Below are 16,513 nucleotides of genomic sequence, written 5' to 3'. Positions count from 1 at the left end.
CTGTTTTAAGTCATTAAGGTTTGGAATGGTTTGCAATGCAAGCAATAGAGCAGGACAGACTCATTGACGTGCTGTCTGGAGGAAACCACTATTCACATTTGGTTTTTCTGTATGCACATATTTTTAAACAGATAATTAAAAATATGTACAGAGTTTTTATGAAATTTTTTCAGAGCACACATTTCTTTGCTCTGGTTATTAAGAAAGTGGTACTAGAGACAAGAAAAAGTAGAGAATGAGAAATGGTTGGCTTGGGGATCCCGTTAGCAGACACATACAAAGTGTCCTATATTTGGGTGTTCCATGTATTTCTTAAAAATATGCTCCTGTAGGATAATGTGAGAAAAAGAGTGTATGTATATACATATGACTGGGTCACTTTTCTGTACAGTAGGAATTGACAGAATACGGTAAATCAGGAGTTCCCATCACGGCCCAGTGGAAACGAATCCGACTAGGAACCATGAGGTTGCGGGTTCGGTCCCTGACCTTGTTCAGTGGGTTAAGGATCCGGCATTGCCGTGAGCTGTGGTGTAGGTTGCAGACATGGCTTGGATCCCGAGTTGCTGTGACTCTGGCGTAGGCCGGTGGCTGCAGCTCCTAGCCTGGGAACCTCCATATGCCGCAGGTGTGGCCCTCAAGAGACAAAAGACAAAAAACAAACAAACAAAAACCCCCAAAAACAAAAGAACAGAACAACACTGTAAATCAACTATAATGGAAAAATAAAAATAAGTAAAAGATTTAGACATTCAAAAAAAAAAAAAAAAGAAAATATTTTGAAAAAAAAAAAAAATGCTCCTGGGTCTTTGAAAAGTGATTTGGAAGTTACTAGGCACTATGGCCTGAAGTTATGCTTTAGGCCACAGGAGAAGTCCATGAAGGAAGCAGATAGTACAGAACATAAGGCTGTATCTGTGGTTGGGTATTTAGGCTGCTGTTACTTTTCACAGTTAAAAACCACACTGTGGTGAGCGAGCTTGTACAGACACCTTTGACCATTCTCCTCAGCTATGTCGTAGGATACATTCTTAGAAGTGAAAAATTTCTGGGCAAAAGGGTTTGAGGCTTTTTATTTTTATTTTTTTATTTTTAAATTTTTTATAATGATTTAAATTTTTTTCCATTATAGCTGGTTTACAGTATTCTGTCACTTTTCTACTGTACAGCATGGTGACCCAGTCACACATACACGTATACATTCTTTTTTCCTCACATTATCGGGCTCCATCCTAAGTGACCAGACATAGTTCCCTGTGCTACACAGCAGGATCTCATTGCTCATCCATTCCAAAGGCAGTAGTCTGCATCTATGAACCCCAAGTTCCCCATCCATCCCACTCCCTGTCCTGCCCCCTTGGCAACCACAAGTCTGTTCTCCAAGTCCATGATTTTCTTTTCTGTGGAAAGGTTCATTTGTGCCATATATTAAATTCCAGATATAAGTGATATCATATGGTATTTGTCTTTTTCTTTCTGACTTACCTCACTCAATATGAGAGTCTCTAGTTCCGTCCATGTTGCTGCAAATGGGATTATGTTGTTCTTTTTTATGGCTGAGTAGTATTCCATTGTGTATATATATCACATCTTAATTAAAATATAGCTGATTTTTACAATGTTGTGCCAATTTCTACTGTACAGCAAAATGACTCAGCCAGAGGCTTTTTTGTTTGTTTTAAACAAAATAATATTCAGAAGGCATATTCTCTGCATCTGAGTTGTCCTTATTTTATTTATTTATTTATTTATTTTTTAAGGGCTGCACCCTTAAGGGCATATGGAGGTTCCCAGGCTAGGGGTCAGATTGGATCCACAGCTGCCAGCCTACACCACAGCTCAGGGCAACGCTGGATCTGTAACCCACTGATGGAGGCCAAAGATGGAACCCACATCCTCATGGATACTTGTCAGCTTTGTTATACTGTAAGCCACAATGGGAACTCCCGGAGTTGTCCTTATCGATGGCCACACAGGAGGACAGCCCTGGCTGAGAGGGTCTTCTGTTTCCCTGGGCAGGAGGGAGGGATGTTTTGCAAAGTGGGCTTTTCAGGGAGACAGAGGGTAGGACCCCTCTCTCCTGCCTGGACTGTATTCATGTTTAGAACACGTGTTCCATGGAGTTCCCGTCGTGGCTCAGTGGTTAATGGTCCCAACTAGCATCCATGAGGACACACATTCCTTCCCTGGCCTCGCTCCATGGGTTGAGGGTCTGGCGTTGCCGAGAGCTGTGGTGTAGGTTGCAGACGCGGCTCGGATCCCACGTGGCTGTGGCTATGGCGCAGGCCGGCAGCTGTAGCTCCGATTAGACCCCTAGCTTGGGAACTTCCACCTGCTGTGGGTGTGGCCCTAAAAAGACAGAAAGACCAAAATAAAAATAAAAATAAAAATAAAAATAGAACACATGTTCTGGAGGCAGGTCCTAGGTCTAGTCCTTGCCTTTCCTGGGGTTTTGGCCGACTCTAGAAGCAGGTGGGCAAACAAAGACACCTTTGGGATGGCGACCTTGATGGTTGGGGTGGGGAAGCCAGGGAGGCAGGGAGGGAGGCCAGGCTGTGTGCAGCCCCGGGGGAGGACGGTCCAGCAGGGCTGTGGGCTCCCTGAGCCTCCGCCCTCTTCCTCTGAATATCTGACAGACTTTGTGCCTCCTACTTCTCTTTTTAGGGTCCTTCCTGCGTTTGGTGGCTTCCTTGAAGTGGCTCAGTGGGCGCCTGCAGCCTCACGGTTCCTGCTCCCTCCAGCCATGACTCACAGAATCCTTCTGCTGACAGGTGCGCCAGGAGAGGGGCGGGGATGGGGGGAGCTCAGGGTGAGGAGGAGGGAAATTTCTGAATTTGTGAATGGAGAGAAAGGGTCCAGAATATTTAGGAGCTGGACTGGGAAGAGACAAAAGGGATTGGGGGAAAGTTATGGGATGACCAGAGAAGCTTGGTTGAATGACAATTCATAGACTATACAAGGTGTCCCTTCACTCACAGATGAGAAAACTGAGGCCCCAAGTGGTGAAATGACATGTTTAAGGGGGCACAGCAGGTCTTGGAGTGTTGCTTCTTGGGTTCCGCCTCACCACCTCCTATTTGCCTCCTATTTTCTGAGCACCCACGTGTAAGTGTTTGTTGAATGACTGATTGACCAAAATGATTCAAGTTTGATTCCTTTTTTAATCTGTGTTTTGTGGCGTATGAGCCGAAGAAGGGAAAGAAATGCTTGAACGTTGCTTGCATAGGAAGGAACCTGTCTAACTGAGTCTTTAGGAACTTGATGGGCCCATTAGTGGGCTGGGAACCCAAGGTGAAGGTTGGAGGGGTTAAATGCACCTGTTGATGGAAATAATCAATAAGCAGTCTATAATAGGAATAGAAGGAGTTCCTGTTGTGGCTCAGTGGTAAAGAACCGGACTAATATTCACGAGGACGTGGGTTCAATCCTTGGCCTTGCTTAGTGGTTAAATATCTGGCATTGCCATGAGTTGTCGTGTAGGTCGCAGATACCGCTCAGATCTGGCATTGCTGTGGCTGTGGTGTAGGCCAGAAGCTGTAGCTCTGATTGGACCCCTAGCCTGGGAATTTCCATATGCTACAGGTGTGGCCCTAAAAAGCAGAAAATACCCAAACAAACAAACAAACTATAATAGGAATAGAAAAGAAGTTTTTTTTTTTTTTTTTGAGCCAAACTGAGGACATAGCCTAAGAGGCAGCCCCTCAGAGACCTCTGAGGAACTGTTCCAGAGAAGCAAGATCTTCAGCAGTTTTGTTTTTGTTTGTTTTGTTTTGTTTTGTTTTGTTTTTTAGGGCCGCACCCACGGCACTTGGAAGTTCGCAGGCTAGGGGTCAGATCAGAGCTACAGCTGCTGGGGTACACCACAGCCACAGAAATGGCAGATCCGAGTCATATCTGCGACCTACACCACATCTCATGGCAACACTGGGTCCTTAACCCACTGAGCGAGGCCAAGGATTGAACCCACATCCTGATGGATTCTAGTCGGAGTCATTTCTGCTGCACCAGGAAGGGAACTCCCCTTCAGCACAGTTTTATATCATGTCAGAACAAAGAACATTAAACAAGTCAGGGAGACATTTCTTCAGGATTTCAAAAAAAGAAAAAAGAAAACACGAAACAGATCCACAGGTACATAAGTGAGTCAGTATGGCCTTGGCCCTGGGGAAGGGAGTCTTTTTTTTTTTTTTTTTTCTTTCTTTCTTTCTTTATTTTTTTGTCATTTTTGGCCACCCTGTGGCATATGGAGTTTCTGGGCCAGGGATCAGATCTGAGCCAGAGTTGTAACCTGTGCTGCAGCTGCGGCTACGCTGGATCCTTAAATTAAGCCTCTGTGCCGGGCCGGGGATTGAACCGTTGTCCCAGCGCTCCCAAGATGCCACCAATCCTGTTGCACCACAGTGGGAACTCCCAGGGAGTTTTATCATTGAAGGAATACCAGCATTTGAGTCCCAGGAAGGGAAGCATTTCATCTTTGTTTTTAACATGGGCACACTGTTCTCTTGGACAATGAACCTTTTTCTTTCATGATTAAAGCAAATGCACAATGTATGTTTGACAGGCTACAAACAGGCTGTTTTAGTGTAAAATTCAAGTTAAATCATGTATAAGCCAGAATGACTTCCCTATACCTCAGTACGGGAAATTTTTTTCCATTACATCCCACGCTGGTGGTGCTTAGGCCAGGAGTTGGCAAGCTGTAGACTGTGGGCATAAGGCCAGGACACAGTGGCATGTGTTTTTGTACAACTTGGAGCCATAGGTCCCAGGTGAACATTTAGAATCTATTCATGACAGGGACACTAATTTTATCCTGGTGGCGTGAAATGTTATCTATCCCAAAGAATTTCGTTGGTCTCATCAGTTAATTTATTTTACAATGGTACTTGAATGTTATATTTTGAGTTTCCTTAATGGAAAAATTTATGGGAAAATATTTCCTCTTTTTTATATTAAGTATCCATGCAAGAGATTCTCTTGGTTCACAAGGCCCGAAATATTTACTCTCTGGTCATTTATACAACACGTGTGGGAGTTCCCTCGGAGGTGAAGTGGGTTAAGGATCTGGTGTTGCCGTAGGCTAGGTTGGAGCTGTGGCTCGGATTTGATCCCTGGCCCCAGCACTCTCATATGGTGTGGCAAAATGAAAGAAAGAAAGGAAGACAGACAGACAGACAGACAGACAGACAGACAGACGTGTGGTGCCCTCTGCTACAGGCTGTAAGGGCTGGCCCTGGAGGCCCCCATCTCCGTGCTGGGTTAGGGTGAATCCTGGCAGGAAGATGCTCGGGGCAGGAGGGCTTTCTTAACTTGTCTCCGTATCTCTTCCTGACTCCCACCCCCTTGTTCTCCTTCCAGCCTTGGCCTTAAGTCATGGGTTCAACCTGGACACGGAAAATGCAGTCGTCTTCCAGGAAAATGCAAATGGCTTCGGGCAGAGCGTGGTCCAGCTGGAGGGGTCGAGGTAAGGGCCTCAGGGGGCACTTCCTGTCCCGCAGGCTTTCCGTACAAGACTTAACATGTCTGAAAACAAAAAACAAAACAAAACAATCTCCTTGATTTGTTTGTTGACTCAGCAGGCTTCTAAGCTCTAAAGATACAAAAGAGTGTAACCACTGTCATGGCGCAGTGGTTAATGAATCCGACTAGGAACCATGGGGTGGCAGGTTCGATCCCTGGCCTTGCTCAGTGGGTTAAGGATCCAGCGTTGCCCTGACCTGTGGTGTGGGCCGCAGATGCGGCTCGGATCCCGAGTTCCTGTGGCTGTGGTGTAGGTCGGCGGCTGCAGCTCCAATTTGACCCCCTAACCTGGGAACCTCCATATGCCGCAGGATTGGCCAAGAAGTGGCAAAAAAGACAAAAAAAAAAAGTGATGGAAAGTCTCCTCCTCACTCCTTTCCCCCAGTTCCCTCCCTGGCAGGGTCCCTGGTAGACAGTTTCTCGTGTGTTCTTTCAGGGAGATTCTTTTTTTTTTTTTTTTGTCTTTTGTCTTTTTTTTTTTGTTGTTGTTGTTGTCTTTTTTGCTATTTCTTGGGCCGCTCCCGCGGCATATGGAGGTTCCCAGGCTAGGGGTTGAATTGGAGCCGTAGCCACCGGCCTATGCCAGAGCCACAGCAACGCAAGATCCCAGCCGCGTCTGCAATCTACACCACAGCTCACGGCAACGCCGGATCGTTAACCCACTGAGCAAGGGCAGGGACCGAACCCGCAACCTCATGGTTCCTAGTCGGATTCGTTAACCACTGCGCCACGACGGGAACTCCCCTCTTTCAGGGAGATTCTATGCTGCCGCATAGACCTCCACATTTCCCTAAGCCCCATCCTGCATTCAATTTGCATTGCATGCTACACTCAAACTATAGCCTGCTGCCTATTTTTGTAAATGCCTTTTGTTTTTTCATTACAAAAAATTTTTTTTTTTGGTCTTTTTGTATTTTTAGGGCTGCTGCACCTGCAGCATATGGAGGTTCCCAGGCTAGGGGTCTAATCGGAGCTGTAGCTGCCAGCCTCCGCCACAGCCACAGCAACACCAGATCTGAGCCGTGTCTGTGACTTATACCACAGCTCACGGCAACACCAGATCCTTAAGCCATTGAGCGAGGCCAGGGATCGAACTTTCGTCCTCATGGATACTAGTCGGGTTCGCTAACCTCTGAGCCATGGCGGGAACTCCAGTAAATGCCTTTTATTGACAATTGGCTACCCACCCCTTGACTATTTATGGCACTTTTGAACCCACAGTAGCAGAGCAGAGAGACTGCAAAGCCCAAAATATTTACTTTCACAGAAATAACAGTTATGGAAATAATGTTACTTTTCTAGAGTTTTCGGGCCTCTCTGCTCTGTATTGTACTTTGCAAATTTTTTTTTTTTTGGTCTTTTTAGGGCCACACCCAAGCCTGGAGCTATGTTGGGAACTCTGTGTTTTTTTTTTTTTAATTAATAGAGCTTGGTGTTGCGATGGAAATGCTATAAAATTGGGCTGTGATGATGATCATTGTACAACTATAAATGTAATCAAATTCATTGAGTCATTAAAAAAAAAAACCAGAGCTTGGTAGTTTTAGCAAATAAGTGTATAAAGAGCTCCCATGTTCTTTTTCATGCTCACATCATATTCTATTATTTAGAGGTATTATAATTTACCTTTATATTGCATTTAAATCTCTTCTTAATGGACATTAGATTTTTCCCAATTTTTGCTCTATGAATAATGCTGACATTTTTACATGTGCAAGTAGATTTTGGAAGTAAATTCCTAGAACCGGGATTGTTGGGTCCAAGGGTACATAATTATGTGTAATTTTAAGAGATTTTTCCGGATTGCCCTCTATGAAGGTGGCAACAATTTGCACTCACACCAGAAATTTATGCACATACTGACTTCCCCACCCATTTGTCAACCTGGAAGTGTTATCAAGTTGACCATCTTTGTAAACTGAGTAGGTGAGATATAGTATCTCAATTTAGTTTTAAACTGCATTTTTTTTTAAACCAAAGATTTATCTCCTTTTTCTGTGAACACTTTTTTTTTTTTTCTTATCCGTTGCCCCCTTTTTCTCTTATTGTGTTTTTTTTCCTCTTATTGGTTTGTGAGGGCTCCAACTATACTGGGGGAAGAAGCCTGGGATATGAGCTGCTCATCTCCCTCGCCCCATTGATTGTCTTTTGACTTGGCTGATGGTAGTTGGTCACATCCAGAAATATATCTAAAATGACAGTGGGGGAGTTCCCGTTGTGGCGCAGTGGAAATGAACCCGACTAGTATCCATGAGGATTAGTATCCATGAGGATGCCGGTTCGATCCCTGGCCTCGATCAGTGGGTTAAGGATCCGGGGTTGCTGTGGCTGTGGTGTAGGCCAGCAGCTGTAGCTCTGAATAGACCCCCTAGCCCGGGAACTTCCATGTGCTGCAGGTGTAGCCCTACACACACACACACACACAAAAAAGGAGTTCCTGTTGTGGCGCAGTGGTTAATGAATCCGACTAGGAACCATGAGGTTGCGGGTTCGGTCCCTGCCCTTGCTCAGTGGGTTAACGATCCGGCGTTGCCGTGAGCTGTGGTGTAGGTTGCAGACGCGGCTTGGATCCCGCGTTGCTGTGGCTCTGGCGTAGGCCGGTGGCTACAGCTCCGATTCGACCCCTAGCCTGGGAACCTCCATATGCCGAGGGAGCGGCCCAAGAGATAGCAACAACAAAGACAAAAAGACCAAAAAAAAAAAAAAAAAAAAAAAAAAAGAGAGAGAGAGAAAACAATGATAGTGGGGTTGAATGTCTTCATTTTAAAATGATCTCCAGGTATTATGTCATCCTTAGAGAGGCCCTTCCCTCTCCAAGTTTAAACATTTTCCCTGTTTTGGGATTGTTCATGGATTAACTCATTTACTCTGGATAGTAACCTTGAGGTAGGTGCTACTATTATCTATATTTTAGAGATGAGAAAATTGAAGCGTAATAAAGTAATTAATTGACTTGCCCAAGGTCATACAGGAAGTAAGAGTGGGACTAGATTTTTTAGGAGGGGGCATGACGGAGGCATGTAGAAGTTCCTGGGGCCAGGGATCAAACCTATGCCACAGCACTGACAACGTCGATCCTTAACAGCCAGGCCACCAGGGAACTCTGGGGACTAGAATTGGATCCCAGACAGTAAAACTCCAAGGCCTCTTTTTTTTTTGCTTTTTAGGGTCACACCTGCAGCACATGGAAGTTCCCCAGACTAGGGGTCAAATTGGAGCTACAGCTGCTGGTCTCCACTACAGCCACAGCAACACCAGATCCAAGCCGCATCTGAGACCAATACCACGCTGATCCACACAGGCAACGCCTGATCCTTAACCCACTGAGGGAGGCCAGGGATTGAACCCACATCATATTGGATTCTAGTTGGTTTCATTACTGCTGAGCCACAAGAGTAACTCCAAAACTCCAAGGCCTCTTTTCCTGTCCAAAGTGCAATATTGCATCCCTGTAAGACACAGGAATGGGGAAGTGATTCCAAATTGGGAAGGTAGGAGTTCCCCTCATGGCTCAGTGGTTAACAAACCCTACTAGGATCCATGAGGACGCGGGTTTGATCCCTGGGCTTGCTCAGTGGGTTAAGGATCTGGCGTTGCCGTGAGCTGTGGTGTAGGTCACAGACGTGGTTCGGATCTTGTGTTGCTGTGGCTGTGGTGTAGGCCTGCGGTAACAGCTCCGATTGGACCCCTAGCCTGGGAAGTTTCATATGCCTCGGATGTGGCCTTAAAAAGTGAAAAAACCCCCCAAACAAACAAAGAAACAAAAAAACAAATTGGGAAGGTAGACCGTTCACCGTCACTGTTTTGGCCTTCAGGATTTAGACATTCTCGGATTCACTGAAATAACCTCTGGGACCATAAATTCCAATGACTGGATTATAAGAATATTCACAATAAACAGTCAGTGGTTAAACCGCCCCCCCCCTTTTTTTTTGCTGAGTCTCCCTCCTGTTTCTGGGAATCGGGAAACCCCCGTGTGGCTGGCTCCCCCACTTTTCCTCTGGGTGGTGGGCAGAACTTCCACGGTCTCCTTCTCTCTCCAGATGCCAGAGTTTTCTTTGTCCCTGTGGTGATCTGTTGCCACCTCTCCCCACAGGCTGGTGGTTGGAGCCCCCCAGGAGGTAAGGGCTGCCAACCAAACAGGTGGCCTCTACCAGTGTGACTACAGCACAGGCACATGTGAGCCTATCCGCCTGCAGGGTGAGTCACTGCCCCTGGCTGGGACCCAGGGCTACATCTGCACACACCTGGATATGCTAGGCATTGCCTTTGACCTGGGGCCTGGGGGTGGGGGCCGGGGGGGGCCCCCCCCCCTAGTGTCCAGCTCCCCGGCCTCTGAGCTGCATGCAGGTGCCCTCAGGCACCATTCTGTGTCCTTTCTTATTTTTACTTTATTTATTTATTTAGTCTTTTTGTCTTTTTAGGGCCGCAGCATATGGAGGTTCCCAGGCTAGGGGTCGAATCAGAACTGTAGCCTTCAGCCTACACCACAGCCACAGCAACACAGGATCTGAGCTGCATCTGTGACCTACACCACAGCTCACTGCAGCGCCAGATCCTTAACCCACTGAGCAAGGCCAGGGATCGAACCCTTGTCTTCATGGATGCTAGTCGGGTTCACTAACTGCTGAGCCATGATGGGAACTCCTGTCCTGTGTCCCTTTTTTATGCCCGACATGCCTCCCCGGATCCGTCAGACCTCCACGTTTCCCAGGTGGAGGTGATCCCTGTGCAGCTCTTACACAACCCCTTCTAATACCCCGAGGGTGACCATGTAAATATCTGTCCCCTCAGTGCCCCCAGAGGCTGTGAACATGTCCCTGGGCCTGTCTCTGACGTTTGCCACTAATCCGTCCCGGCTGCTGGTGAGTTGCCTTGGGTCGTGGGAAATGTCCCGAGGGAAGGATTTGGGGGCCCAAGGCTGCTGGGGCTGGGGTCTTGCTGGGTGGAGGTAGAAGGGCAAGAAGTAGGACAGCCTCTCCCACCTGTTCCCCGCCCCCTAGGCCTGCGGCCCTACTGTGCACCAAATTTGCAAGGAGAACACCTATGTGAACGGCCTCTGCTTCCTGTTTGGATCCAACCTACATCAGCAGCCCCAGAGGGTCCCAGAGACCCTCAGAGGTGGGTACCATTGAGCCGCGTCAGACTGGAAGGCGCATCTGGGGGGCACCCAGAGGTCTAGGTGCAGAAGTGTGAGGGAACTGGGTTCCAATGCAGAGAAAGGCTGTGGGAAGGTGCTGGGATCTTGCACTTGGAGAAAAGTCCTGATATAGCCACTCATCTTTGTGAGACAAAGGGACACCCCCCCCCCCCAACACTGTTGGTGGGAGTGTCAATTGGTGCAACCACTTTGAAAAATAGTATGGAAATGCTGCAAAACATTAAAAACAGAGCTATCATGTGATCCAGCAATCCCACTCCTCGGCCTATATTCAGAAAAGATGAAAACTCAATTTGAAAAGATACATGCACGCCAGTGGTGATAGCAGCACGGTAGCCAAGAGGTAGAAGCAACCTAAGCGTCCATCAACAAATGAATGGATAGGAGTTCCCATCGTGGTACAGCTGAAACGAATCCGACTAGGAACCATGAGGTTGCAGGTTCAATCCCTGGCCTTGCTCAGTGGGTTAAGGATCTGGTGTTGCCGTGAGCTGTGGTGTAGGTTGCAGATGTGGCTCACATCTGGTGTGGCTGTGGCTGTGGTGTAGCTGGCAGCTGTAGCTCCAATTAGACCCCTAGCCTAGGAACCTCCATATGCCGTGGGTGCAGCCTTAAAAAGCAAAAATAAATAAATAAATAAATGAAAACTATAAAAAAAACAATGGATAAAGAAGATGTAGTGTGTAGACTATTACTCAGCCATAAAAAAGTGAAATATTGCCGTTTTCAGCAACATGGATGGACCTATGGACCTAGAAAATATCATACTAAGTGAAGTAAGTTAGACAAAAACAAATATCATATGATATCACTTATACATAGAGTCTAAAAAATCATGTAAATGAACCTATATGCAAAACAGAAATAGACTCACAGACATAGAAAATAAATGTATGGTTTCCCAAGGAAAGGGGAGAGGGATCAATTAGGAGCCTGGGATTGACAGATGCACACTGCCATACGTAAAACAGATCAGCAACAAGGATTTACTGTGTAACGCAGGGAACAATATTAATAGCTTGTAATAGCCTAAAATGGAAAATCTGGAAAAAACAAACAAACACCCAAATCACTTTGCTGTCTACCTGAAACAAACACAAGAAACTAACACAATCTGTGAAACAGCTATACTTCAGTAAAAATAAATAAATACAAATAATCTTCAATTAAGATGAGAGGACTATGCAAGAGTGTTATTACCAGGAGGTGAGAATCTCTTTCTCTCTTTTTTTTTCCTTTTTACAGCCGCACCCATGGCATATGGAGGTTCCCAGGCTAGGGGTCGAATCGGAGCAGTAGACACCGGCCTACACCACAGCCACAGGAACTCGGGATCCGAGCCACATTTTCGACCTACACCACAGCTCACGGCAACTCTGGATCCTTAACCCACTGAGCAAGGCCAGGGATCGAACCCACAACCTCATGGTTCCTAGTCGGATTCGTTAACCACTGAGCCATGACGGGAACTCCCTTGTTGTTTTAACCTGCATTTCCTTGAGGGCTATGACAGTGACCATCTTCTCATGTACCTTCTACAACTTATTTCGTGAAGTTTCTATTCAAATATTTTATCCACTCGTATTGGATCGTTCACCTTATTATTGAGTCCTAAGTGTTATGCACGCAGATTTACTTATTTATTTAAGTGTAGTTGATTTACAGTGTTGTGTCAGTTTCTGTTGGGCAGCAAAGTCGCGCATATATACATTCTTTTTCTCTTATCATCTTCCATCATGTTCGATCACAAGAGGTTGGATCTAGTTCCCTGTACTATACAGTGGGATCTCATTGCTTATTCACTCTAAACGGAATAGTGTGTGTATGTAGATTTTCCACGGCATGGGGTCCCTGACACTTGTGTTATTCAAGGGTCAAAGGTATTTAGGAGGGGACAGTTTATAAAGCTGTGGCAGGGTCTAAAGCGTACAATGGACAGTCCAGGAACCCAGGGCAAATAGCAGCAGAGCTGTTGCCACCCCAGGCTGATGGATCAAGGAGAGGGAGCAGTCCCCAGAATCCAGGTGGAGAGGGAGTCGTGGGGAGCAGGCCTCCTTGAGAGAAGCCCTGGTCTGTGGAGGGAATGAAGGGCCCCAAGCAGCCCTGCGGGGAGGGAGCCGGGGCCAAGTACTCTGATCCTCCTCCCTCCCTCCCTCCAGTCTCCTGTTGAGGCTCCTAATTGGGCAAAATACAACTAGGAGCCAGAGGTTGGAAGGAGTTCTGTTGCTGTGGTCCATGTGGTCCGAGCTCCTGGGCAGAGTAGGGGAGGGTAGAAAGTGAATCTGGGGCTGGGGGCAGAAGGCGGAGGACACTAGCCATTTTTTTCCTGTAATGTATTTCTCTTTTTGTATTTCTGGCAAATTATTTCTTCTTTTTTCTTTTCTTTCTTTTTTTTTTTTTTTTTTTAAGGCTGTACCTGAGGCATATGCAAGTTTCCAGGTTAAGGGTCCAATCGGAGCCATAGCTCTGATTCCACAGCCACAGCAATGCCAGATCCCAGCTGCATCTACGACCTACACCACAGCTCACAGCAACACTGGATCCCTAACCCACTGAGCGAGGCCAGGGTTGGAATCCACATCCTCATGGATACTACCTGGGTTCTTAACCCCCTGAGCCACAACGGGAACCCCATCTGGCAAATTATTTCTCTTTCTTCATAAGGTCCCTCCTATAGCACTGCTTTTCCGGACTGCCTCGAGCAGCATGGAGCAGCATCTTCCGTGCCACTTTGTGTGTTTATTGAGCTTGGAGTGTGGGTCGCGTCTTATTTCCCTTTCGTTCTCATTGCTCAGCAGAGAGCTGACGTGCAGAGAATGGGCCGCGAGGCTCTCATACTTCATTCCTTTGCCTTTTTCCCCAGGGTGCCCTCAGCAAGAGAGTGACATTGCCTTTTTGATTGATGGTTCCGGTAGCATCAACCGGTTAGACTTTCAGCGGATGAAGGAGTTTGTCTCCACTGTGATGGGTCAATTCCAAAAGTCCAAAACCTTGGTAAGGACCAATGGGTAGGTTAGGGAAGCGCCTGTACAAGGCTGGCAGGTACGTGCTAACCAGGCTGCCACGTTCCCCTCCACTTTTGGTGCCAGCTGCTAATCGATCATGGCTTTCATGCGTGATTTGCTTTTCCTGCTCTGTCTGGATGCAGCCCAGCCTTCTTCCAGCCCTCTGCAAAGCAGGCAGACTGAGGGATAGGGGTGGGCATGGGATGTGAAAAACCCCCGTGTCATCTCTGGCTGAGTTTTAGTGCTGAGAAGTGGGGGGGGGTTGACGGCCCATCTCTGTCCTGGTGAGGCAGACGGATTGCAGGTGGTGCACACTTTGGAGGAATTTGGAAACTGGAGTGGTGTGTTTTTTTTTTTTTTTTTTTTTTTTTTTTTTTTTGGTCTTTTGTCTTTTTAGGGCCGCACCCCCAGCATATGGAGGTTCCCAGGCTAGGGGTCCAATCAGAGCTGTAGCTGCTGGCCTACACCACAGCCACAGCAACTCCAGATTCGAGCCGCGTCTGCAACCTACACCACAGGTTGCTCACGGCAACGCCGGATCCTTAACCCACTGAGCAAGGCCAGGGATCGAACCTGCAACCTCACGGTTCCTCGTCGGATTCGTTCCTGCTGCACCACCACGGGAACTCCTTGGAAACTGGAGTGTTTTAAGATTGAGGGAGAGTTTCCTGGGAGGTGGCTAAGTGTACGTGTGTGGGGGGTGGGCACCTTCTCCACTTAATACGAGGTGCCCGTTCCCAGTTTGCTCTGATGCAGTACTCTGAAGACTTCTACACTCATTTCACCTTCAATGATTTCAAGAGAAACCCTTCCCCAGAATTGCTGGTGAGGCCAATAAGACAGCTGCTGGGGAGGACTCACACCGCCACGGGAATCCGCAAAGTAGTGTAAGCTCTCCTCTCTTCGCTTATGATGGAGGGAGGTTTTCTTTTTTTTTCTCTCCTTCCTTCCTTCCTTCCTTCCTTCCTTCTCTCTCTCTCTTTCCCTCTCTGTCTTTTTAGGGCCACACCCGCAGCATATGGAGGTTCCCAGGCTAGGGGTTAAGTTGAAGCTGCAGCTGCCAGCCTACACCACAGCCACAGCCGCAGCCACGCCAGATCCGAGCCGTGTCTGCGACCTACACCACAGCTCACGGCAAGGGCAGGGACAAAGTCTAGGAAGACGAGCTGGTGGGCCATTGCATCACAGCAGGAGAGGTTTGATGAAGGCACAATTAAGCTTGTTAAACTTTTTTTTTTATGTCTTTTTAGGGCTGCCCCTGTAGCATAGGGAGGTTCCCAGGCTAAGGGTGGAATTGGAGCTGTAGCCGCCGGCCTACACCAGAGCCACAGCAACGCTGGATCCCAGCCTCGTCTGCCACCTACACCACAGTTCACAGCAACGCCGGATTCTTAACCCCCTGAGGGAGGCCAGGGATCGAACCTGTGTTCTCACGGATACTAGTCGAGTTTGTTAGCCACTGAGCCCCAGTGGGCACTCCAAATTTCTTTTTTAATTTAAAAGAAATAATACTCAGTTAAAAAAAAGTAACCTACACCCAAGTATATAAAGGCCATGAGGGCTTCCTTTCCATTCTCCTGCTGCCCTTCCTGATCGTGGGGCCCCTGGGTCTCAGTGTTCCCCTGTGGGGGAGCCCACTTGCTTCCTAGACAGAGCCCAGTCGCATCTGTGACTGCTGGTGATCCTTCCCTAGCATTAAGTATTTGCTCGAATTTTTTTTTATCTTTTTAGGGCTACTGCAGCATATGGAGGTTCCTGGGCTAGGGGTCGAATTAGAGCTGCAGAGGCGGGCCTATGCCTTGGCCACAGCAACGAGGGATCCGAGCGGTGTCTGTGACCCGTGCTGCCACTTGTGGGCAATGCGGGATCCTTAACCCACTGAGGGAGCCAGGGATCGAACTCGCATCCTCATGGATACCAGTCAGGTTCTTAACCCACTGAGCCACAACAGGAACTCCCTGTCCGCTCGAATTTGATGTTTCCCTCTTCCTCCCTGGACAGAAGAGAACTGTTTCACAGCAAGAGTGGAGCCCGGGAGAATGCCCTTAAGATCCTAGTTGTCATCACGGACGGAGAAAAGTTCGGCGATCCTTTGGGGTATGAGGATGTCATCCCTGAAGCGGATAGAAAGGGCGTCATTCGCTACGTCATCGGGGTAGGAAACGTGGCTCTCTGGCCTGATGCTTCGGTGGAAGGTTGCTGCTTTGGGGTCTATCCTCCTTTTCCTTTGCAAGCATCAATAAAACCAAAGTGGGGCAAGGGTCCTCAGCGCGAGCCTGAGTGTCCCTGTCTCAGTGAACAAATGTCCCATGACGCCCTGCAACAGACTGCGCCAACATGCGGTGGCTTAAAATAATGAGCGAGTCTCTGGGTCAACTGGGCAATTTCGAGGGTCCCCGCCGGACTCACTCAAGGCTCCGTAATCAGCTGCAGGTTGGTGGGCAGCTCTGCTGATCTTGGCTGGGCTCTCTCCGTTTCTGATGGTTGCCAGTTAGGTCTGTCTGCTGGGCTGGGGCAGTAGGGGTAACTCCGTTCTTCGGCTCCCCGTGTCTCATCCTCCAGCGGGCTAGTGCGGGCGTGTCCTCATGGTGAAGGCAGAGGAACAAAAGATCCAGCGGAAGGAGTTCCTGCACATGGGAACTTCCATATGCCGAGGATATGGCCATTAAGGGAAAAAAAAGGAGCACGTGGAAACGTTGCAAGCACTTTTCTTTCTCTCTTTCTTTCTTTTTTTGTCTTTTCAGGGCCATACCTGCAGCATATGGAGGTTCCCAGGCTAGGGGCTGAATCGGAGCCTGTGCCACAGCCACAGCAACATCAGATCCGA

At 47.7% G+C, this 16,513-nt stretch overlaps 2 protein-coding genes across 12 annotated transcripts in view; one reads left to right on the top strand and one right to left on the bottom strand.

Moving 5' to 3' along the window:
- The window catches only part of ITGAM (integrin subunit alpha M), a 55,449-nt gene that overhangs the window by 12,212 nt on the left and 26,724 nt on the right, over window positions 1-16,513 (top strand). For all 10 annotated transcript variants that reach the window (XR_014840289.1, XR_014840284.1, XR_014840290.1 and 7 more), the window contains 8 exons: window positions 2,665-2,771; window positions 5,359-5,464; window positions 9,617-9,720; window positions 10,315-10,385; window positions 10,524-10,641; window positions 13,545-13,675; window positions 14,428-14,573; window positions 15,688-15,841. Coding sequence is in view for 4 of the 10 variants with exons in the window: in XM_085016894.1 (XP_084873020.1) it covers window positions 2,665-2,771; window positions 5,359-5,464; window positions 9,617-9,720; window positions 10,315-10,385; window positions 10,524-10,641; window positions 13,545-13,675; window positions 14,428-14,573; window positions 15,688-15,841 (937 nt within the window). In the remaining 6 variants the exon portion in view is untranslated. Of the gene's footprint in view, window positions 1-2,664; window positions 2,772-5,358; window positions 5,465-9,616; window positions 9,721-10,314; window positions 10,386-10,523; window positions 10,642-13,544; window positions 13,676-14,427; window positions 14,574-15,687; window positions 15,842-16,513 lie in introns of those variants that run through there.
- The window catches only part of LOC110259903 (uncharacterized), a 53,909-nt gene continuing 40,537 nt past the window's right edge, over window positions 3,142-16,513 (bottom strand). For both annotated transcript variants that reach the window (XR_002342359.2, XR_002342358.2), the window contains exon 3: window positions 3,142-5,523. The gene's annotated coding sequence lies outside the window, so the exon portion shown is untranslated. The remainder of the gene's footprint in view (window positions 5,524-16,513) is intronic.

The sequence above is a fragment of the Sus scrofa genome, chromosome 3 (assembly GCF_054392235.1).
Source record: "Sus scrofa isolate SSC_HxYL_T2T_F1_AM1 chromosome 3, Sscrofa_HxYL_maternal_Yorkshire_Landrace_v2.0, whole genome shotgun sequence".
Lineage (NCBI taxonomy): Eukaryota > Metazoa > Chordata > Mammalia > Artiodactyla > Suidae > Sus > Sus scrofa.
Note: the sequence above shows the minus strand (reverse complement) of the source record. Positions and strands in the feature narration are given on the sequence as shown.